The sequence below is a fragment of the Pristiophorus japonicus genome, chromosome 13 (genome assembly GCF_044704955.1).
Source record: "Pristiophorus japonicus isolate sPriJap1 chromosome 13, sPriJap1.hap1, whole genome shotgun sequence".
Lineage (NCBI taxonomy): Eukaryota > Metazoa > Chordata > Chondrichthyes > Pristiophoridae > Pristiophorus > Pristiophorus japonicus.
Window position 1 is genome coordinate 7118871 of NC_091989.1, and position 24586 is coordinate 7143456.

The 24586-nt window shown below is 45.2% G+C and overlaps 1 protein-coding gene across 3 annotated transcripts; it reads left to right on the top strand.

Annotated features, from left to right (window-relative positions):
* Position 1: 1 nt before the first annotated feature.
* On the top strand, positions 2–19032 carry nudt5 (nudix (nucleoside diphosphate linked moiety X)-type motif 5). Of its 3 annotated transcripts, XM_070897104.1 has the most exons (10): positions 2–212; positions 2649–2863; positions 4595–4662; positions 6975–7027; positions 8047–8154; positions 10689–10784; positions 12692–12793; positions 13707–13715; positions 14012–14065; positions 18674–19032. In XM_070897104.1, the coding sequence occupies exons 2-10, from the start codon at positions 2819–2821 to the stop codon at positions 18781–18783; spliced, it is 645 nt and encodes a 214-aa protein (XP_070753205.1). In that variant the 5' UTR covers positions 2–212; positions 2649–2818; the 3' UTR covers positions 18784–19032. The 3 variants fall into 3 exon arrangements, with proteins under 3 accessions (XP_070753205.1, XP_070753203.1, XP_070753204.1); XM_070897102.1 differs by lacking the exon at positions 18674–19032 and adding an exon at positions 731–764 and having other exon boundaries at positions 13707–14049; XM_070897103.1 differs by lacking the exon at positions 18674–19032 and having other exon boundaries at positions 2–208; positions 13707–14049.
* Positions 19033–24586: the final 5554 nt, after the last annotated feature.

The window sequence follows — 24586 nt, forward strand, 5'->3', positions numbered from 1 at the left end:
CCGGAAACCCCTTCCCCCGCCCGACCGCCGCCCGGAGGTTCCGCGCGGCCCTGCGCCCATTGCTGCCCCTGCTCCATTATTGCCCACACACCGCCTGTAGCTCCTCTGAGCCCGGCCTCACTCGCAGCCCCGCACGTTCCATCTGTTTTTTGATGCCTGGTCAGCGGCAGCTGAGGTGAGAAGAAAAGGCGCCAACTTCCTGCAGCCCGTGGGTGAGATTTTCAATTTAAAACCCCTTCAAACATCATTTCTTCCAACTTTACAGCTTGTAATCTCACTATTCTTCAGTAACTTTCACAAGAACCTCTCCTCCACCTTCCCTAAGGGTTCGTTTGATGCAAGGGACGTTCGAAAGGAGAATTGATCAATTAATAATAATCAAATTATTGATCAATTAATAATAATCAAATTATTCATCAATTATTAATAATCAAATTATTCATCAATTAATATTAATCAAATTATTGATCAATTATTAATAATCAAATTATTCATCAATTATTAATAATCAAATTATTCATCAATTAATATTAATCAAAATCAAATTATTGATCAATTATTAATAATCAAATTATTGATCAATTAATATTAATCAAATTATTGATCAATTATTAATAATCAAATTATTATTAATCAAACTATTAGACCTTCCCCTCGTTTCCTTTTATTGTCAATGCGGGTGTTGGCTGTGATGCACACAGTTCAGTTAATAATATACTTTCTCTCTCAGTTCCTGGCAGGAAGAGGAGAGAGTAAAGCTCAAGGTGTGTAGAATTATTCCTGTGTGTCAGACTTGCCTTTTGTTCAGATTGTTCTAATGGTATTCCAATCCTCTCTTTTTTTTTTCCTTTTGGATCACACTCAATTTAATCTTTTCATTGTTTTAAAGTCTCTCATTTTTGGCCTTGGAATTCTATTTAAAACTCGCATTTCTGTTGCACATTTATTAATGAATCTGGGTTTTTTTTTTTAATTGGGTGGTAATTGGTGCAGGGAAGAATATTGGCCAGGAATGTGTTCTTATGCTCTTTGAATAATGCCCTGGGATCTTTGACATTTGTCAGGACGGGCAGAGGGGACTTTGCCTCCATGTCTCATCGAACCAACGGGCACACTGACAGACAATGCAGATTTGTGCTAGAGTTTCAGCCTGGCTTCTGAATTCAAACCTCGTGATGGAACCCAAACCTACACTCTTCTGACTCAGCATCAAGAATGCTGCCAACTGAGTTAAGGCGACGCACGAATAAATGGCCCGGAATTTGGTGTCAGCGGCGAGGCAAAGGCATTCACCGTTGGCCCGGAAGTACGCTCCGCAGAAGGATCTCGCGATCCCTGTGTCGAGAACTTCGGGTTTTCCAATTCAGTCCACTGTAGTGGGAATCCCATAGTGCGAGCTGCTGTGGCAGTGTGAGCAGCCAATCAAAAGGCAGAATTCTCACAGACAGTGAACAAGGAAATGGGTAAACTCTTAAAATTCTAACTTTTTTAAAGATCGTTATAGAGGGAGCAAGACAAAAAATGGGGCTCTCACACGGGGGGGGGGGGGGGGGAAGCAAACCCGAAATGACGATGGACAAACTTTTAAAAAAATTTATGAAAAGTTTCTTAAATTTTTATTAAAGTGGACACATTTCACACTGTGTGAAATTAAAATTAGTTTTCCAGGCATTGAACCTTTGTTTAGCCGTCAATACACTGTTAAAACCACAGTTACACCTAATCTCTTTGGGTCTAAATTTAGTGGGGGATTTAACAGCGTAATTACTGCGGAAGAGCTTGAATCTTTTGGTATTCAGTATGACTACTGACTGCACCAATGGTGCTGCCGTTTACTTGTTTATGTTTACCAGCTTCAACTTGGAAGAAGTTTGGGGTGTGAGATGATTCATCAATTGACAGCGTAGTTTTCTATTGTTTTTGGAGAAAATTTAAGGATGTTAATGTCCAGCTAGCCCCACTTGAACAGTGTCGCTGTTTGTGTGGATTTTTGTTTCAAAAATTTTAATCATTCTTGAGATGTGGGCTTCACTGACAAGGCCGGCATTTATTGCCCATCCCTAATAGCCCTTGAGAGAAGGTGGTGGTGAGCCGCCTTCTTGAACCGCTGCAGTCCGTGTGGTGAAGGTGCTCCCACAGTGCTGTTAGGGAGGGCGTTCTAGGATTTTGACCCAATAACGATGAAGGAATGGCGATATACTTCCAAGTCAGGATGGTGTGTGACTGGGAGGGGAACGTGGAGGTGGTGGTGTTCCCATGCGCCTGCTGCCCTTGTACTTCTAGATGGTAGAGGTCGCGGGTTTGGGAGGTGCTGCCGAAGAAGCCTTGGTGAGATGCTGCAGTGCATCTTGTAGATGGTGCACACTGCAGCCACGGTGCGCCGGTGGTGGAGGGAGTGAATGTTTAAGGTGGTGGATGGGGTGTCAATCAAGCGGGCTGCTTTGTCTTTAATGCCTTTAATAAAGTCTACAACTCAAACTACCCACTTTCCGAGCTGGTGGAGGTTTGGAGGCGAGAGTAGAGGCTGTGGTCTGAAGGTATCGTTCAATGTTTATTTTCTATGACAGTGAATTATTTGATGCCGACGATTTTTTTTATAGCAAATATTCAGCTGAAACAAGTCTTGCTTTTTTCTGCTTGCTTTGTAGATTGAGAAAACTTTGGGGAGAGAACTGAGCGGTTTCAGTGTAAAAAGATCCGGCACAAACTCCATCGGCAGGGCAACGGATCATTAATTCTGAGACTAAACGTCCATTTGATTTGCTTTCGTTGTGCAAAGAGCAAAGTTAATCATCAATTTCAGGAACCATCGGCAAACATGGAAGAAAATAAGCCTACTAACCAATCAATCATCAAAGAAGAGGTAATGACATGTTAGAATTGCATTTTACTCTGATCTCGTACCTAATTAGTGGGTCAAAGCAAGACGCAAAAGGAAAAATTTGTGTGTCTTTTGTTTGTAATAGACCTGCAAATCCAGGCTTCTCAGTTAACGTGCAGGTCCTTGCACAATTCAACAACGTTAACAGCATACTTATCAAGTTTTATTTACTAAGAAACGCATGTGATGGGGCAAAGGCCGATAGTGCAGGACACGATCAAGATGGCATCATAAATCAAGAAATAGTGATTGGGCGATCGTGATGGTCAGCTTGTTTTTTCTTAAATCTGCTGATCTTAAGTGGAAGGCAATATTGAAAGAGAAAAGGACATAAAGAACGAGTTGGGACGCTTGCTGCATTGGCAATTCTTTACTTTAGACAGTGGGAAAACGGCATCTGTGCACGGGCTGCCTGATTTTTACATTGCGACAGTTGGCTCCGTTATTCCAATAGCAAAATTGTAGACCCACAAAAATGTGAGCCTGCAGTTCAGCCATTAGGATAAGGGTGTTTTGTAATACCTGTACTAAAGCAGGGAGCCAACGTGACACCACTCTCCTGCAATCCAACTTAAACAAGCACCAATGTAAAAGTACCTTTTTTAAAGTAGGAGAACATGGTTTTGATTACTTGATGCGATTGGCAGTTAATTAAGGAATTAAATAGTGTTATTATTTTGTGCACCCTTGGGTGAAAGAAAGAAAGACTTGCATTTCTGTAGCACCTTTCACCACCTCAGGATGGCCCAAAGTGCTTTACAGCCAATTAAGTACTTTTTGAAGTGTAGACACTGTTGTAATGTGGGAAAGGCGACAGGGAATGTGCGCACAGCAAGCTCCCACAAACAGCAATGTGATAATGACCAGATAATGTTTTTTTGTTATGTTGATTGAGGGATAAATATTGGCCCCAGGACACCAGGGATAACTCCCCTGCTCCTCTTCGAAATAGTGCCATGGGATCTTTTACATCCACCTGAGAGAGCAGGCGGGGCCTCAGTTTAACGTCTCATCCGAAAGACTGCACCTCCAGCAGTGCAGCACTCCCTCAGCACTGCACTGGGGTGTCAGCCGAGATTTTTGTGCTCGAGTACCTGGAGTGGGACCTGAACCCACAACCTTCTGACTCCGAGGCGAGAGAGAGTGCTGCCCACTGAGTTTCATTTGGTGCTGCATGTCAGCTGTGGCTCAGTGGGCCGCACTCTCGCCTCTTAAGTCAGAAGGTTGTGGGTTCAAGTCCCTCTCCAGAAATTTGAACACATAAATCTAGGCTGACACTCCCAGTGCAGTGCTGAGGGAGTGCCGCACTGTCGGAGGTGCCGTCTTTCGGATAAGACGTTAAACCGAGGCCCCGTCTGTTCTCAGGTGGATGTAAAAGGTCACATGGCACTATTTCGAAGAAGAACAGGGGAGTTATCCCCGGTGTCCTGGGGCCAATATTTATCCCTCAATCAACAGCACTAAAACAGATTATCTGGTCATTGCCACACTGTGGGAGCTTGCTGTGCGCAAATTGGCTGCCTCATTTCCCGCATTACAACAGTGACTACACTCCAAAAGTACTTCATTGGCTGTAAAGCGCTTCGCAATGTCCGGTGGTTGTGAAAGGCGCTATATAAATGCAAGTCTTTTTGCTCACTGGATATGGTCAGTGAGCTTGCAGTGGAGTTGTATTATTGAGTGATGCTGAATATGCTATTAATTTATTCCTAGGTACTGGCAAAAGGCAAATGGGCTCAACTGTTACAGACAACCTACATAGATCCTACTGGCAAAACCAGGTACAGACGTACACAGTGGGAAAAATCCTGTTTTCTCCAACTATTCTGCCACCATTTGATGAAGAAGTTTACTGGCTGCCACTGCACGAATTTCCCATCCTGCATGGTCTGGATCTGGAAGGGAGGATTAAAAAAACAACGTGCCTTGGAAGGGAATGTAGCTCAATTGTTCCCAATGTTCGGGAAGTCCAGAACCAGTGGTCACCGTCTAAGGATAAGGGGTAACCCATCTAGGACCGAGATGAGGAGAAACTTCTTCACTCAGAGAATTGTGAACCTGTGGAATTCTCTACCACAGAAAGTTGTTGAGGCCAGTTCGTTAGATATATTCAAAAGGGAGTTAGATGTGGCCCTTACGGCTAAAGGGATCAAGGGGTATGGAGAGAAAGCAGGAATGGGGTACTGAAGTTGCATGATCAGCTAATCACTATCACTTTCTTAAGGAAGGATATACTAGCTTTGGAGGGGGTACAGAGACGCTTCACTAGGCTGATTCCAGAGATGAGGGGGTTACCTTATGATGATAGATTGAGTAGACTGGGTCTTTACTCGTTGGAGTTCAGAAGGATGAGGGGTGATCTTATGGAAACATTTAAAATAATGAAAGGGATAGACAAGATAGAGGCAGAGAGGTTGTTTCCACTGGTCGGGGAGACTAGAACTAGGTGGCACAGCCTCAAAATACGGGGGAGCCAATTTAAAACCGAGTTGAGAAGGAATTTCTTCTCCCAGAGGGTTGTGAATCTGTGGAATTCTCTGCCCAAGGAAGCAGTTGAGGCTAGCTCATTGAATGTATTCAAGTCACAGAGCGATAGATTTTTAACCAATAAGGGAATTAAGGGTTACGGGGAGCGGGCGGGTAAGTGGAGCTGAGTCCACGGCCAGATCAGCCATGATCTTGTTGAATGGCAGAGCAGGCTCGAGGGGCTAGATGGCCTACTCCTGTTCCGAATTCTTATGTTCTTATGAACGTGGTATGGGCGTAATTCATAGAAGGAATCTTGATTGTGCTCATTTTTATGATATTTTGATCCCATCTGTAACCTATCCCACTGCTACAACCTTTGCTCCAAGAAATCTGTGTTCCCCTGACTCCAAACCCGTGTAACCCTCCTCGTCACCCCACCATTGATGCTGATTGTGCCTTCAGCCATCTAGCCCCATGCTCTGGCATTCCCTCTCTAAATCCCCCTCCTCTCCCCCTGTAAGGCCTCCTTAAAGCCCACCTCTTTGACCAAGCTCTTGGTCACCTCTCCTACTATCTGGCTTAGAATCATAGAATGGAGGCCATTCGGCCCGTCGAGCCCTTGCCGGCTCTCTGCACGAGCGCTTCAACCAGTCCCATTCCCCTGCCCTTTCCCAGTAGCCCTGCAAATTTTTTACCTTCAGGTACTTCCATAATTCTGTTTTGAAAGCCACAATTGAGTCTGCCTCCACCACCCTTTCAGGCAGTGCATTCCAGATCCTAACCACTCGCTGCGTAAAAACGTTTTCCCTCATGTCGCCTTTGGACCTTCTGCCAATCACCTTAAATCCGTGTCCTCTGGTTCCTGACCCTTCCACCAATGGGAACAGTTTCTCTCGATCTACTCTGTCCAGACCCCTCATGATTTTGAACACCTCGATCAAATCTCCTCTCAACCTTCTCTGTTCCAAGGAGAACAACCCCAGCTTCTCCAGTCTCTCCATGTAACTGAAGTCCCTCATCCCTGGAACCATTCTCGTCAATCTTTTCTGCCCCCTCTCTAAGGCCTTCACATCCTTCCTAAAGTGTGGTGCCCAGAATTGGACACAATGCTCCAGTTGAGGCCAAACCAGTGTTTTATTAAGATTCATCATAACCTCCTTGCTTTTGTACTCTCTGCCTCTATTTATGAAGCCCAGTATCCCGTAAGCTTTTTTAACCGCTTTCTTAACCTGCCCTACCACCTTCAACGACTTGTGCACCTATACCCCCAGGTCTCTCTGTCCACTCCCTTTAACATTGTACCCTTTAGTTTATATTTCATCTCGTACTTCCTACCAAAATGTATCACTTCACACTTTTCTGCGTTAAATTTCATCTGCCACAAGACTGCCCATCCCACCAGCCTGTCTATGTCTTCCTGAAGTCTTCTCACTGTTCACTATACTTCCAGGTTTTGAGCCATCTGCAAATTTTGAAATTGTGCCCTGTACACAAAAGTCATTGGCATCCTTTTTTTGTCTGATTACCACCTCCTTGAAGCATCTTGGGACATTTTTCTGTGTTAAAGATGTTATATAAATGCAAGTGCTTTTAGTAGCGTTTTCTGCTTTTTTTGTTAATACAGGGTTTGGGAAACAGTGAAACGAACGACCAGGAAACAAAACAGTAAATCCGACGGTAAGTTTACAAGTGAAATTCTCCGAGCTTTGTTGCCCATGTCTGTTTTCCGCCCTGCTTCCCCTCCGAGAGTGCAATCTGTTCGCAATCAGAAATGTTCTGCTCACTGAAACTTGGGAGAGTCAGTCAGGTGTGAAGGCCTGGGGTGGAGTGAGAGTCACTGCTTCAGTTCACCTTGTCACAGTGTCAGGTTGGCACCAGGTTCAGATGGCTCAGTTGGTAGCACCGTCGCCTCTGACTCAGAAGGCTGTTCCAGGTTGCACTGCGGAACTCCCCGGAGCCGGCAATCAATTCAAATCACACTGAAATGTAGTTCCTGACAAAAACTTCCCCTATTATGCTGGAATATCACTGTTTTTTTTAAAAACTGAAAAAATTAAGCCTTGTTGAGGTGTAACTTGGTTTTTAACAGTGTACTGACTGCTGAAGAACCGTTCTGGCTCTGAAAAACTAATTTTATATTTGTTGAATGTTAAATTTTTCCATTAAAATGCTAAGAATTACATTGTTTTTAATATTTTTTTAAGTTTATGATATTTCAGCTTCTAAATTAATCCTATGTGTATGTCCCAATTTTTATTTCGTTCTCTGTAAAATTTATAAAAAGTAAACAATAATCTGTGCATTTTACTTCCTGGTTTGCTGTCTGAGAGAATTCTTCAATGTGATTGGCTGCTTTGCCTGCTTGATGACATCACTGTTGCTGGACGCTGGAGATTGGCTTGATTTGGCACCAGATTCAAATGAAGGTCAGGAGAGCTGTAATTCACACCGCAGGGATCGCTCGATCCCCATGGACAGCTTTCTTCGAGGCCAGCGGCGAGCGCCATCGCTTCACCGCTGACTGCAAAATCTCAGGCCCATGAGTGTGAGAAAATGGATACCTGACGTTAGCTTACAAGGCACTGGATTGACCATGTTTTAGTGCATCTGCCGATGTTCGTAACGCATTAGTGTCCAGGTAGAACCTCCGTTTGAAAGCGGGAATCTTAACATATCTTTCTTTTCCTGACATTTAGGAGTAGCTATACTAGCCGTGCTAAAAAAAACACTGCATTATGACTGTTTGATCATGGTGAAACAATTCAGGCCACCTATGGGATGCTACTGCCTGGAACTTCCAGCAGGTAATGTAGTTTGTGTTTACTTAAGTATCGTCAGATAATTATTTTATTTAGCAACAATGGCTGCAAGAGGAGTGTGGGAATACGATGTAAAGAATCACAAATATAGTCACGTTTGTCCAAACTTCCTGCAAATTTTTATGGTCTTTCCAATAAGGAGTGTGTAATATATTTGCTTCATGGGTTCTTTGCTTAAGAATTCATAGCAGCACACTGTTAATAAATCAACTAGTTCTTAATAGCAAAGGCTTAACAATCACACTACACATTACCTGTTCATCCACCAAGCTCACAACTGCATACCTCATCGTGGGTCCCCCCCGAACCCAACTGGCTGGGGTTTTATTGAGTCTTGTGAACATCACATGACTGGCTAAGCCACTTGCAACTCAACAGCTCTACATCTATTTTAATAAAACTATAAAGCCGAGTGCTCCCTTATTAAAAGGGCACCAGAACCGACAAATCAACAAATAAAATATTAAACGGTCAAATTAAAATTTGGTTGCCGGGGGTGATGATGCACTCCAGTCCCTCCGGTGCCCACCTCTCGCGGAAGGCCGCGAGCGTACCGGTGGACACCGCGTGCTCCATCTCCAGGGACACCCTGGCCCGGATGTAAGCGCGGAAGAGAGGCAGGCAGTCAGGCTGAACGACCTCCTCGACCGCCTGCTCAACAGCTCTGCAACTATTTTGTTGTCAACAGCTCTACAACTCTTTTAGGGAGTACAAAATAAACATTAGATCGAGTGCCCCCCGATCTGGGGGACACTCCAGACACTTATAATTGCCCTCTTTTTTTTGTGTTTTTTTTTTCCTTTTGTGATTTTTTTGGGGGCATTAAAATCATATAATTTACAAGTGCCCCCTATAAAAGGGGAGGGGGACACTAAAAACCCAGCAATTAAAACAAATTAAACTTTAAAACATATAAAATCAAATTAAAATTTGGTTGCAGGAGGTGACAATGCACTCCAGTCCCTCCGGCGCCCACCTCTCGCGGAAGGCCGCGAGCGTACCGGTGGACACCACGTGCTCCATCTCTAGGGACACACTGGCTCGGATGTAAGCGCGGAAGAGAGGCAGGCAGTCAGGCTGAACGACCCCCTCGACCGCCCGCTCAACAGCTCTGCAACTATTTTGTTGTCAACAGCTCTACAAACCTCTGAGCATACTCGCAGGTGCACACATTACAGAGTGCAAGCTTTTCTTTTTCTTGTATTCTGCATTTTATTTCCCAGTTTCATTCACTCCTTTTTGCAGCATGGATAATGGGTGAGCACCATATCGTTCACAGACCTTCTGCTGCAAGTTCCACACCACACAGTAACCAGAAATACAGTGCCCATAAATCAGCCGGAACTAGTGGAGGTGAACGTTGCCCTAATTTGCCACTAATTATCATTCTTGCTTAGTAACTAAAAGAGCTAGCACGGCACAGATACGTTGGACTGAAAAGCCCCTTTAGGGTTATTCTATGCTGTTATCAATGATTCTAAAAGTGAATGCTTGAGTGAGAAGTAGAAAAATGTCACACTGATGTAGCAGACATACTAGCGGGTCTTTACCCGTCCGTTATTGTTCGTACGGTGCTTATTTGAGATTGGAATAGAGTCAATTTGGCTTTGCTCTGCACCTGACTGCCCTACCTGACCTGGAAGTGCACGTGTTAACAACTGGGTGCCTGCAATGGAATGTGTTTCTCGAGCAAAGGTTGAGAGGAGATTTGATCGAGGTGTTCAAAATCATGAGGGGTCTGGACAGAGTAGATCGAGAGAAACTGTTCCCATTGGTGGAAGGGTCGAGAACCAGAGGACACGGATTTAAGGTGATTGGCAGAAGAACCAAAGGCGACATGAGGGAAAACTCTTGTGCGCAGCGAGTGGTTAGGATCTGGAATGCACGGCCTGAGAGGATGGGGGAGGCAGACTCAATCGCGGCTTTCAAAAGGGAGTTGGATAAGTACCTGAAGGAAAAGAATGTGCAGCACTGCGGGGAAAGGCAGGGAGTGAGACTGGCTGAGGTGCTCTTGCAGAGATCTGGCACGGGCTCGATGGGCCGAATGGCCTCCTTCTGTGCTGTAACCGTTCAAGAGCACTGACATTTCTCATCTTGAACATAAAAAGGACATTAAAAAAAGTGGTGTGAAGGATGAGATTGGCGGGGGCCGGTGGGGGAACCTGACTTCCTGCACTCGCTGCACTGTTGTTAAAAGGTTGAGATGTGTGAGATGGAGCTGTGTCAATTGATTTGTTTTAAAGGACCAGTTTTGTATTAACTGGTACAAGAGGATTCCAAGATAGTCCTCTTCGGAAACTGCAAAAGTTTTTGTCATTTTAATTGTAAAACTCTCAGAATTAAGTCACTATAAATGAAGCTGCATGTCAGTATGATGCGTTTGATTATATTTGATCAACTATATAATATTTCAGAGGGAATTGAGAGATTTGCAACATTATAGGACGGTGTTTGCGTTGTGACGTTGCAGACACACTGTTTGGGGGTTATAATTCTGCGGCCCTGTGCTTTATTCTCAGGTCTCATCGATGACGGTGAAACTGCAGAAGTTGCTGCTTTGCGAGAGCTTTTGGAAGAAACTGGATACAAAGGGGAGATCAGTGGAACAACTCCAGGTTTGAAATCCAACCCCGTCCTGCCCTCACCCGTTGTAGTCCTGGGACCCTTGCTAAAGTAGAATAGCAATTAGATGAAAGTGATCTTTTGTTAAGCCTTTCCCAAAGGCGATTACATTTTAACTAAGCATGTTAGAAAGATTTGTTTCCAGTATACCGGAGAGGAAGTACATCAGTCCTTTTGATAGGGAATTTGACACATTTTTGCGAAGCATCATAGAATCATACAGCACAGAAGGAGGCCATTCGGCCCATCGAATCTGCACAGGTTCTTTCGATGAGCAATCCCGTCAGTCCCCCTCCCCCGCTCTTTCCCCATATCCCGGCAATTTCTTCTCCTTCAAGTATTTATCCAATTCCTTTTTGAAGGCGACTATTGAATCTGTATCCACCGCCCGATCAGGCAGTGTGTCCCAAATCCTAACCACTCGTTGCGTAAAAACAGTTTTCATGTTGCCTCTGGTTCTTTTGCCAATCACCTTAAATCTGTGCCCTCTGGTTATCGACCCTTCAACCATTGGGAACATTTTCTCTTTATTTGCTCCATGTAAACACTTCATGATTTTAAACACATATATCACATTTCCTCTTGGCCTTCTCTGCTCTAAGGAGAACAACCCCAGCTTCTCCAGTCTATTCACATAACTGAAGTGGGAACAGGGCACTTAGAAAATAATAATGGGATTGGGCAGAGTCAACATGGATTTATGAAAGGGAAATCATGTTTGACAAATCTGTTACAGAGTTTTTTGAGGTTGTAACTAGCAGAGTAGATAAGGAGGAACCAGTGAATGTGGTGTATTTGGATTTTCAGATGGCATTCGACAATCTTTGAGTATATTCAAGGCAGAGATCGATAGATTTTTCAAAATTAAGGGAATCAAGTGATATGGGGATCGGGCGGGAAAGTGGAGTTGAGGTAGAAGATCAGCCATGATCTCATTGAATGGCGGAGCAGGCTCGAGGGGCCGAATGGCCTACTCCTCCTAATTCTTATGTTCATCCCTGGAACCATTCCTGTAAATCTCCTCTGCACCCTCTCCAGAACTTCAATTCCTGAAGACATTTTCCAGCTCTCGGAACGTTTCTCTTTGGCTGTGATTAGGAGTGGGTTCGGAGCTGCTCCCAACTCCTGAAGCTTGCTTGATTGCCTGAGGGAGTCGGAGAGGAATTTCCCACATTTATTCTTGAATTGGTCGCAGTTTGTCCCCCCCCCTCAGTGCTGTACATGGTTACACCGTATCCGGACAGGACAGGCTTAACGGGCCTGATGGTCTTTTCTCCCCTTTTTTGTAAGCAGATACGCACTGTTAGGGTGTGGGGGTGGGGGGGACACTTGTAGTCTGTCCCTTAGGCTCACCTGACCCACTGTTCTGTGAATGAGTTGGGATAATGAGCGGTGTACTGTGCAACCTGCACGATCTATTGGCAATTTGCAGTGCACTCAGAATGTACCTGTAAAGGAACTGTACATGACTATACAGGTACAACAGCTCAAATCCAGCTGTCTGAAAATCGGAATTGTCTGAAAACTGGACATTTTTGAGAAAATCCCATTTGATATTCAGTAAAATAAAACCCAGAATCACTGTCCAAAACCCGGCGGGCCGGACTGGTTACCGGCTTCGCCGCGATGTTTTAAATGGCGTGCGATCGGTCCGAGCCTTGCCCATTGACCCTCGACCCGGTCCAACCCGACCTGACCCACGCCATTAGTACTTTGTCTGACTCGGTAGCATACTTACAGTCTTGATTTTCTTGTCCGAAATCCGGAAAAATCCAAAAAATCGGCGCGGTCTCGGTCCCGAGGTTGCCGGATTTGGGGAGCCGTGCTTGTACCATGTTGGGAAACTCCACTTGAATTTGAGCAATTTTTAATGCAACTGTTGAATGCTCTTCCCTTTCAGCTGTGTGCCTGGACCCTGGATTGACCAACTGTACCCTGCAATTTGTAACTGTTAATATAAATGGTGATGATTCCGAAAACATCAAACCCAAACAGCGGCTGGGTAAGTGGATAAGTGGCTTCTGGTTGTGTGGTGGTTACAACATTTTAGTGTTGCTGCAGTTCTCCCTCAGTACTGCGCTGATGTTGCCTAGGTAACGTGCTCAACTCCTGTTGTGGGGCTCTATTTTGTTCACGGGATGTGGGCGTCGCTGGCAAGGCCGGCATATATTGCCCATCCCTAATTGCCCCTTGAGAAGGTGGTGGTGAGGGGTGTCGCAGTTGTGTGAGGCGGACTGGTTGGGCTGGGTGCTCTTTGCCTTGCCGCCATTGTTCCTAGGTTTATTTGTAACCTTCGGGGCTGCTGACCGAGGGCTGTGTGACTCTTTGTCGGTCAGCGCGGACATGATGGGCCGAAATGGCCTCCTTCTGCGCTGTAAATTTCTATGTGAGCCACCTTCTTGAACCGCTGCAGTCCGTGTGGTGAAGGTGCTCCCACAGTGCTGTTAGGGAGGGAGTTCCAGGATCGTGACCCAGCGACGATGAAGGAACGGCCGATATATTTCCAAGTCAGGATGATGTGTGATTTGGGGGGGTGGGGGCTGGGGGAACGTGGAGGTGGTGGTGTTCCCATGCGCCTGCTGCCCTTGTCCTTCTAGGCGGTAGAGGTCGCGGGTTTTGGAACTGACTCTGAGACAAGATTGCTAGAAACGTCCACTACTCAGTTGATAGCATGATCAAAACAGTCCACGTGAGGAAATAAATGTCTGTGTAAGAAAGTGTGAATTCTAAACCCTCAAGACTGGATTATACTGTAATTCCTATTTGATACAGAATGCCCTATAATGTTTAAAATGATTTTGTAGTTTAGCTTCTATTGCATCGGGTATTGCAGACATATTAATTGTATGAGTTGTGTAGTATTGTAAACCTCGAGATTTTCACCGTGATTAAGTAGTGCTTTTTTCTCCTTTCAGATGATGGAGGTACGTTTTCATTCACGTTTACATACTTGGATGCCTAGCTTGGTTAAGTATGGTTCTGGGCGATCTCATTCTTGTATAATGCTTTGTTTATGGTTGTAAAGTACTTGGATGTGCACTTGAAGTGCTGTAACCGATAGGCCAAGAGCTGGAAAGTGGGATTAGGCTGGATAGCTCTTTTTCGGTCGGCACTGACCCAACTGGTCAAATGGCCTCTTTCCGTGCTGCATGTTTCTATAACTACATCAAATTGTTGGGCAGTGCATTATCTTCTGATTGAGACTTTTTTATCTTCTCAGAATTCGTTGAGGTGATTTTAATTCCTATGAATGAACTGCGTACCAAAATTGATGGTAAGGGCACCATTTTCTTGCTCCTGAAACGTTTAAGATTAGGATTTTTGGTCGGTAACCAAATGTGCACACAGTGACCCGAATAGTTTTTAACATTCTGCTTTCAGCAGCGACAGCCATTCCCGTATCTTGGCCAGTGTAACAGCCGGAGCTGTTTGGTGCTGGAGGCTGGTAAATGTATTCAAAAACCACAGCAATCATGTGCTATCACAATAACTGAGAACATCTTGGTGCAGCCACAGCAATATCGGTCTTTTGGACGAGACATTAAACCGAGGCCCCGTCTGCTCTCTCAGGTGGACGTAAAAGATCCCATGGCACTATTTTGAAGAAGAGCAGTGGGGTTATCCCCGGTGTCCTGGGACAATATTTATCCTTCAATCAACATCACTAAAACAGATTATCTGGCCATTATCACATTGCTGTTTGTGGGAACTTGCTGTGTATAAATTGGCTGCCGCGTTTCCTACATTAGGACAGTGACTACACTCCAAAAGTGCGTCATTGGCTGTAAAGTGTTTTGGGACGTCCGGTGGTCGTGAAAGGCGCTATATAAATGCAAGTCTTTTTTTTTTTCCTTCCAAGTTTTGAAGGAAAAAAAGCTGATGTCATTGCTGTACTTTTACAGAACCCAGAAGTCTTGCATTGGAATATTCAGCCCAATTTGAATAATCATGTTTAGGGAGAGGGAGGGGGGGAGCGGGGGGGTGGGGGGAGATGTGATTTCTCTGCACGGTAAGTTTGGGTCTCAGCAGTGGCCTTGATGCCAAACTTTGATCAAAAGTGAGGTAGTGATGCTTCAGATCTCACCTGGAGTTCTGAACCTCAGGAAGGATATATTGGCCTTGGAGAGGTTATAGCACAGATTCACCAGAATGATCCCAGAAATGAATGGGTTAAATCATGAGGACAAGTTGCATAAACTAGGATTGTATTCCCTTGAGTTTAGAAGGTTGAGGGGCGATCTTCAAAATGCTAAGAGGTTTTGATAGGGTAGATGCAGAGAAACGATGTCCTCAGGAGGGGGAATCCAGAACCAGGGGGAATAATCTTAAAATTAAAGCCAGGCCATTTACATAAGAAATAGGAGCAGGAATAGGCCATTTGGGCCCTCGAGTCTGCTCCACCATTCCACAAGATCATGGCTCAGAGACATGGACCATGTACAGTCGATACCTCAAGTCGCTGGAGAAATACTACCACGATGTCTCCGCAAGACCCTACAAATCCACTGGGAGGACAGATGCACCAACATTAGTGTCCTCGACCAGGCCAGCATCCCCAGCATTGAAGCACTGACCACACTTGATGAGCTCCGTTGGGCAGGCCACATTGTCTGCATGCCAGACACGAGACTTGCAAAGCAAGCGCACTACTCGGAACTCCTTCACGGCAAACGAGCCAAAGGTGGACAGAGGAAACGTTACAAGGGACACCCTCAAAGCCTCCCTGATAAAGTACAACATCCCCACTGACACCTGGGAATCCCTGGCCAAAGATTGCCCTAAGTGGAGGAAGTGCATCCGGGAGGGCGCTGAGCACCTCGAGTCTCATCGTCAAGAGCATGCAGAAACCAAGCGCAGGCAGCGGAAGGAGCGTGCGGCAAACCTGTCCCACCCATCCTTACCCTCAATTACTTATCTGTCCCACCTGTGACAGGGACTGTGGCTCTCGTATTGGACTGTTCAGCCACCTAAGGACTCATTTTTAGAGAGGACGCAAGTCTTCCTCGATTCCGAGGGACTGACTATGATGATGATGATGATGAGGGTTGATCTTGGGAGTGAAATCAGGAAGCACTTTTTGACGCAGAGTGTAGTGGAAATCAAAACCTCTCTTTCCCCTAAAATGCTTGGGATGCTGGGTCAATTGAAATTTTCAAGGCTGAGATTGAATAATTTTTGTTGGATACGGCTATCAAGAGATACGGAGCACAGGCGGGCGATGGAGTTGAGATACAGGCCAGCCATGACCTAATTGAATGGTGGGGTAAGGCGCCAGGGACAGAATGGCCTACTCCTGCTGCTACATTCCTATTGTCCGATGACACACCCTCGCAGAGGGAGAGAGCTATCTTCGAGTGGCTTGCTGTGGAGGGGCTTTGGCAGAAGCTGGGAATCAGGTGGTTTATGGGCGACAAAATAGAGGGGGTAAAGATGTAACTGGGCACAAAAGCAACTCTCCTGCATGTGAAAATATAAAAAGGTCAGCAAGTGCCACTTTTTCATGAATTGCCCCTGGAGCCCATGACACTGCTTCTGTCCAGCTACAGCGTTAGCTGCAAATGTAAACTGGGAGACTGGAAAAGCACTGGTGCCCTAAAACTGGCACAACAACAATCTAGATTCTTTAGCCATTTAACCTGAAAGTCACTATAGTTGAAAAGGTTCTGGTGTTTAGTACAGCTTTGGTCATCGTTATTACAGTGTTGGGCATATTTGTTCCGTAAACGTGGAAGTAACATTTCTGTCTAGTTGTGTTGGAGCAAGGATCTTTATTTTAAACATATGAAAAATAATGATGCATAGTACACATGGATATAGTAGCCTGTGATTACTGTGAATCATAGAATCGTACAACACAGAAGGAGGCCATTCGGCCCATCGAGTCTGCACCGGCTCTTTCGAAGAACAGTCCCGTCAGTCCCCCTCCCCCGCTCTTTCCCCATATCCCGCCAATTTTTTCCTCGTCAAGTATTTATCCAATTCCCTTTCGAAGGCGACTATTGAATCTGTGTCCACCACCCTCTGAGACAGTACATTCCAAATCCTAACCACTCCTCATGTGGCCTCTGGTTCTTTTGCCAATCACCTTAAATCTGTGACCTTTGGTTACTGACCCTTCAGCCATTGGAAACAGTTTCTCCTTACTTAATCTATCTCATCATCATAGGCAGTCCCTCGGAATCGAGGAAGACTTGCTTCCACTCCTAAAGTGAGTCCTTTGGTGGCTGAACAGTCCAATGCGAGAGCCACAGACCCTGTCACAGGTGGGACAGACATTCGTCGGGGGAAGGGGAGGGTGGTGGGACTGATTTGCCGCACGCTCCTTCCGCTGCCTGCGTCTGACCGCTTCACGCTCGCGGCGTTGAGATTCGAAGAGCTCAACGCCCTCCCAGATGCACTTCCTCCCCTTAGGGTGGTCTTCGGCCAGGGACTCCCAGGTGTCAGTGGTGATGTCACACTTTACCAGGGAGGCTTTGAGGGTGTCCTTGTAATGTTTCAGCTGCCTACCTTTGGCTCGCTTGCTGTGAAGGAGCTCCGCATAGAGCAATTGCTTAGGGAGCCTCGTGTCTGACATACAAACTATGTGGCCTGCCCAGCAAAGCTAATCAAGTGTGGTCAGTGTTTCAATGCTGGGGATGTTAGCCTGGGTAAGGACACTGATGTTGGTGCGCTTGTCCTCCCAGGGGATTTGCAGGATTTTGCGGATCTAAACCCTTCATGATCAGTCATGATCGTATTAAATGGCGGAGCAGGCTCGAAGGGCCGTATGTCCTACTCCTGCTCCTATTTTTTATGTTCTTATGATTTTTAAAAACCTCTTTTTCAAAACTCCTCTTCGCCTTCTCTGCTCTAAGGAGAACAACCCCAGCTTCTCCAATCTATCAACGTAACTGTATTCCCTCATCCCTGGAACCATTCTCGTAAATCTCTTCTGTACCCTCTCCAAAGCCTTGTGAATTTTCACAATAAGTGCTACTTGTGAATGGCCCATTGAGTACAATATTTTAGATGCTTCTTAACTGTCATTACTACTTACTGCAAGAAACACAAAAAGTTAGTATGCAGGTACAGCAAGTAATTAGGAAGGTAAATGAATTTTGGCCTTTATTGCAGGGGGGTTGGAGTATAAAAGCAGGGAAGTCCTGCTACAACTGTACAGGGATTTGGTGAGACCACACCTGGAGTACTGCGTACAGTTTTGGTCTCTGTATTTAAGGAGAGATATATTTGCATTGGAGGCTGTTCAGAGAAGGTTCACGAGGTTGATTCCTGAGATGAAGGGGTTGCCATATGAGAAAGGTTGAGCAAGTTGGGCCTATACTCCTTGGAGTTTAGAAGAATGAGAGGTAATCTTATTGAAACATATAAGATTCTGAGGGGGCTTGACAGGGTAGATACAGAGAGGATGTTTCCCCTCGTGGGGGAATCTAGAACTAGGGGGCATAGTTTCAGAATAAGGGGTCGCCCATTTAAAACCAAGATGAGGAGGAATTTCTTCTCTGAGGGCTGTGAATCTTTTTAATTCTCTACCCACCAGAGAGCTGTGGAGGCTGGGTCATTGAATATATTCAAGGCGGAAATGGGCAGATTTTTGAACTTCAGAGGAGTCGAGGATTATGGGGAACAGGCAGGAAAGTGGAGTTGAGGCCAAGATCAGATCAGCCATGATCTTATTGAATGGCGGAGCAGGCTCGAGGGGCCGTATGGCTGACTCCTGCTCCTAATTCTTATGTATTATCATAAACAGTCTGCTTTTGTATGTAATTTTCTGCAGATGTGATGGCAGTCAGTAAAATCACTATCGAATTATAGTTATAATCAGTCATTCACAATTCATTATTGGTGGTTTTCAAAAAACATGCACTGAACATTTATTTTCCAGAAATGCTTCAAAAGGAAAATATAGTGGTGGATGCTCGAGTTTACATCTACGCAATGGGTTTGACACACGCGACTTTGAAGCCTGCCATGTTGCCTGTTTTGAAAGCTTGACGGTATAAAGATCCCCTCGTCTGCAATTGAAGCTCGAGGGGCGGAGGAGACTGTTTTAGGAAAATAAACACTCCCTATGGAAATATTTAATCCCAATTTTGCATTTTGCCCTTGTACTAAGGGACAGAGGACCATTTTTCTAGGTTGTAATAATATTGATAAAATTAACTTGTGTTAAGGAGGCAAGTTTGGTGAACTGCCTTATTCACAGAACAAATATATTTACAATATACTGCTGGCATCACAATAGCACGATTTCATCCTTTCCTTGAAAACCTATAACTATGCATTCCAAGTCTGGAAGGGATAAGTGTGCACGGACTTAGCAATTAAATTATATCTGTGATTTTAAAACCTTTCCCTAGTGCAAATATGAAATCTAACTTCCAAATGTTGGCCTCTGATACAGAAAGTTGCTCATGGGTCAGATGATAAAGTGTCGTTACAGATCAGGGTGAGTTGGCCCAGTGGTAATTGCCACAAAGCCCTTGTATATTGTGGGCCAGGCTTCTGTTTTCATGGAAAAGTTAACAGAATTGGGGAATGTGATCCATATCACTGGTGAGAATTTCCAGAATCCCACGTACTGGAAATTGACCTATGCAGTGGCCTTGGTGAAACTCTATCATAAGAAATAGAAATAGGAGCAGGAGTTTGCCATTTGGCCCCTCGAACCTGTTCCGCCATTCAATTAAGATCATGGCTGATCTGATCATGACCTCAACTCCACTTCCCTGTTCGCTCCCCATAACCCTCGACTCCCTTATCGCTCAAAAATCTGCCCATCTCCGCCTTAAATAGAATTATTTTTGGTCAGCTGGGTGTCTGACGCATGCAGACTCCCATTACCATGGTTCAGAGTCTCCAAATCAAGCTACTCAGAAATGCAGAGTGTAGAGTTTCATCTTGCCCGATATGGAGTGCGCACTCTTTCTTCATGTGGGGACATGTCACACTTGCCCAGCCAAAGCCACTCTGCCATTGGGATATTGGCTTGAGGGTTTGCTGGAGCCAGTTGGGGGGGAGGATCACAGCCCCCAGTGACACGTTCTGCCCCTCCTGGTCCCATGAATGAGTTATTCTGGTACTCTGGTGCCCTGGTGTGTGCCTGTCTGCCTGTCTCAGATACTGGATTGATGAGTCTGACACAGAGGATGGACTTGGTTCAAACTTCAATTGCCAGCCGTGTCATCCTGGAACCATCTCAACCTCAAAGATACCTTGCTTATTTCCATAACTTCCGCCCCCCCCCCGCCATCCCCACCCCCAAGAAGATTAGTTGGTTGTTCGGCAACTACCGAGCATGGATTTCAGCCCTCACCGGGCAGGCAGCTGGTGCAAGGAGTCTCTCGTAGTTGGCGTCGCCAGCAACACAACTCTCCATCAAATGTGAGTGCTTCCCTGTCAAGAAAGACCTCTAACAACCGAATGGAGGGACAACATGTCCACTGCGGGAGGTGCCGTCTTTCAGACGAGACGCCTGAAGTGAACTTAAAAGATCCCGTGGCTCCAACACCCATCAAATGGTTAGTTCCACCCTTTGAGGTGTCGCGCTTCAGCCTCATCTGTTTGGCCCAAACTGCAACTGAGCCACAATCGGGACCAAACCCTGGGTACAGAACCACAAACCGCTCATTCCCTTCCTCGCATCCATTAATCAATGTTTGCTGTTCCTGAATGAGAACATGCCTTTTGCACTGCTAGTGACTCTTGCGTACGGATGGATCCACAGAATTTTGTTCAGCATGATGAAACTAACTAAATGAGTTAGGAAAAGTAATGCATACGACCGTAAAACCTACAGTAGACAGACACTTAGTGCTTCAGAATCCTAGAATGCTTACAGCGCGGAAGGAGGCCATTCGGCCCGTCGAACCCATGCCGACTCTCAGCTAGTCCCACTTTCCCCCCTGGCCCTGCAAATTCTTTTCCTTCAGGTACTTATCCAACTCCCTTTTGAAAGATAAGATTGAGTCTGCCTCCACCATCCTCTCAGGCCGTGCATTCCAGATCCTAACCACTCGTAAACATTTTTTTTCTTCCATCACCTTTGGTTCATTTGCCAATCGCCTTAAATCCGTGTCCTCTGGTTCTCGACCCTTCCACCAATGGGAACAGTTTCTCTCGATCTACACTGTCCCGACCCCTCATGATTTTGATCACCTCGATCAAATCTCCTCTCAACCTTCTCTGCTCCAAGGAGAACAACCCCAGCTTCTCCAGTCCAGCAGAACAGGCTGCTGTCGCATTTAATTTTAATCCTGAATTCCAGTTCACTTGCCCATGTGATTTTGTTCGAGATCCCGAATCGTTACAGATTTGGTGCAGGGGTTACTGTCTTGCTTTTGCTGTTACATGTATCTGCTGTAAACTCCCGAAGGGATGATGAAAGATATTTAGAATGGAGTTACTACGTGAGGCTGTTACTTCGAATTTAATGATTTAAGAGCTGTGATTGCTTGCAAGTTGCGAGTAATTTTGGACTGCACAAAATAAATGATGTACTTCCTAATTATCTCCCCACAAAAGTGTTGGGCAAAAGAATGATCCAAATGTAACATGAATGGTGTGGGGCATTTTATCAAGAAATGATTTTAGCATCTGAAAAGTGAAGACATTCTGATGTATGTGATAATTGTTCTTTAACCATTTATCCAAAATTCTATATATAATAGGTTGGCAGATGGTGCAATAGGGTTTGGGGTTTTTAAAAGGTTTTGAATAAACAAATTGAAAGCACTGGACAATGTGGCACCTCTAAAACTCAATGTGGTTGAAATCACATCACACATGAATATGATCATACAATGCTGTCCCGTGCCCCCGTAAGCTGCACTGCCTCCTGCGTAGCCTGTCTCCCACAATGCGCGGCCTGTTCAAATTTTGCGCCTACGTGGTTATCTACATTGTCAGCCACTGTCTCAGTGGGCAGCACACTCGCCTCAGAGTCAGAAGGTTGTGGGTTCAAGTCCCACTGCAGGAACCTGAGCACAAAAATCTAGGCTGGCACTCCCAGTGCAGTGCTGAGGGAGTGCTGCACTGTCGGAGGTGCCGTCTATCGGATGAGACGTTAAACTGAGGCCCCGTCTGCTCTCTCAGGTGGATGTAAAAGATCCCAAGGCCGCTAGTTCAAAGAACAGCAGGGGAGTTCTCCTCGGTGTCCTTTGCCAAGTATTTATCCCTCAATTAACATCACAAAACATCATCCGGTCATTATCACATTGCTGTTTGTGAGAGCTTGATGTGCGCAAATTGGCTGCCGTATTTCCCACATTACAACAGTGACTAGAACATAAGAACATAAGAATTAGGAACAGGATTAGGCCATCTAGCCCCTCGAGCCTGCTCCGCCATTCAATAAGATCATGGCTGATCTGGCCGTGGACTCAGCTCCACTTACCCGCCCTCTCCCCGTAACCCTTAATTCCCTTATTGGTTGAAAATCTATCTATCTGTGACTTGAATACATTCAATGAGCTAGCCTCAACTGCTTCCTTGGGCAGAGAATTCCACAGATTCACAACCCTCTGGGAGAAGAAATTCCTTCTCAACTCGGTTTTAAATTGGCTCCCCCTTATTTTGAGGCTGTGCCCCCTAGTTCTAGTCTCCCCGACCAGTGGAAACAACCTCTCTGCCTCTATCCTGTCTATCCCTTTCATGATTTTAAATGTTTCTATAAGATCACCCCTCATCCTTCTGAATTCCAACGAGTAAAGACCCAGTCTACTCAATCTATCATCATAAGGTAACCCCCCTCATTTCCGGAATCAGCCGAGTGAATCGTCTCTGTACCCCCTCCAAAGCTAGTATATCCTTCCTTAAGTAAGGTGACCAAAACTGCACGCAGTACTCCAGGTGCGGCCTCACCAATATCCTGTACAGTTGCAGCAGGATCTCCCTGCTTTTGTACTCCATCCCTCTCGCAATGAAGGCCAACATTCCATTCGCCTTCCTGATTACCTGCTGCACCTGCAAACTAACCTTTTGGGATTCATGCACAAGGATCCTTGGAGATGGAGCACGCGGTGTCCACCGGTACGCTCGCGGCCTTCCGCGAGAGGTGGGCACCGGAGGGACTGGAGTGCATCATCACGCCCGGCAACCAAATTTTAATTTGATTTTACGTTTTAAAGTTTAATTTGTTTTAATTGCCGGTGCTTTTAGTGTCCCCTTCCCTTTTATAGGGGGCACTGGGAAAATTGTGATTTTAGTGCCCAAAAAAAAAACACAAAAAAAAAACCAAAAAAAGGAAAAAAAAGGGCCTTGTAAATGTCTGGTGTGTCACCCAGGTCGGGTGGCACGGTTTAATGTTTTATGTTTTGCAGGTAGACTCTAAAAGAGTTTCATGCACAAGGACCCCCAGGTCCCTCTGCACCTCAGCATGTTGTAATTTCTCCCCATTCAAATAATATTCCCTTTTACTGTTTTTTTTTCCCAAGGTAGATGACGTCACACTTTCCGACATTGTATTCCATCTGCCAAACCTTAGCCCATTCGCTTAACCTATCCAAATCTCTTTGCAGCCTCTCTGTGTCCTCTACACAACCCGCTTTCCCACTAATCTTAGTGTCATCTGCAAATTTTGTTACACTACACTCTGTCCCCTCTTCCAGGTCATCTGTGTATATTGTAAACAGTTGTGGTCCCAGCACCGATCCCTGTGGCACACCACTAACCACCGATTTCCAACCCGAAAAGGACCCATTTATCCCGACTCTCTGCTTTCTGTTAGCTAGCCAATTCTCTATCCATGCTAATACATTTCCTCTGACTCCGCGTACCTCTATCTTCTGCAGTAACCTTTTGTTTGGCACCTTATCGAATGCCTTTTGGAAATCTAATTACACCCACATCCATCGGTACACCTCTATCCTCATTTCAAAAAGTACCTCATTGGCTGTAAAATGCTTTCGGATGTCCGGTGATTGTGAAAGGCGCTATATAAATGCAAGTATTTTTACAATATAACAGCCGGTGAAGGCCTGCAAGGGACCTGCAGGTGACTGCGGCTTAGTGGGAAAGGTGATGCTGTCTAATTAAGTTTCCGATTAAATTTCTCTGCTTCAATGAAGCCATATTTATACCTGTTTAAGATAAAAGAAGTTAATGCCTTCGGTAAGACAGTGACCAAAATAATTTAATACAAATGTGTACATTTTTAATATCTCACGGCACAATATGTCAGTCTATATGTTTCTGCAAATGGTGGACCTGTTGAACCAGAGGGTGTACCGAAGGCACTTTGTTTTCAGAAGACCACCAGCTACAGGACTTCCCACAATCTCATGGCTTTCGTCAGTCGTGCAAGATTTGGTTTTCCTTGTCTCTTGGATGTGATGTGAATCGTGTCGAGCATGACTTGTTGCTTCTTCTGTCAAGCCTTCTTCACCTATACAATTAAAAAGATAGAAATATATTTGTATGTCCTAAAAAAAATTAAAATGCTATGGGTTGTTAATGTGCCTGGTGACAATTTTAACATCATAACCGTACGACTGCCGGTTCTCCTTGACCAGCAGAAGTTTAACAGGATGGTGAAGCTTCAACACCAGTAGTACAAGCACCAATGAATCTCATTACTCAGACAGACTGAGTCAGGCAACTGCTATTAAAATAATACATAACAGGATATAATCACATGTATGTCACACGCAGATAGTAATGTAGTAAATGAACCCAAAAAGAAGATGGAAGCATGGGGGTCTGACGGCATATAATCAAAGAAAACTATGACACAGAAGGAGGCCATTCGGCCCATCATGTCCGTGCCGGTCGAAAAAGAGCCTAATCCCACTTTCCAGCT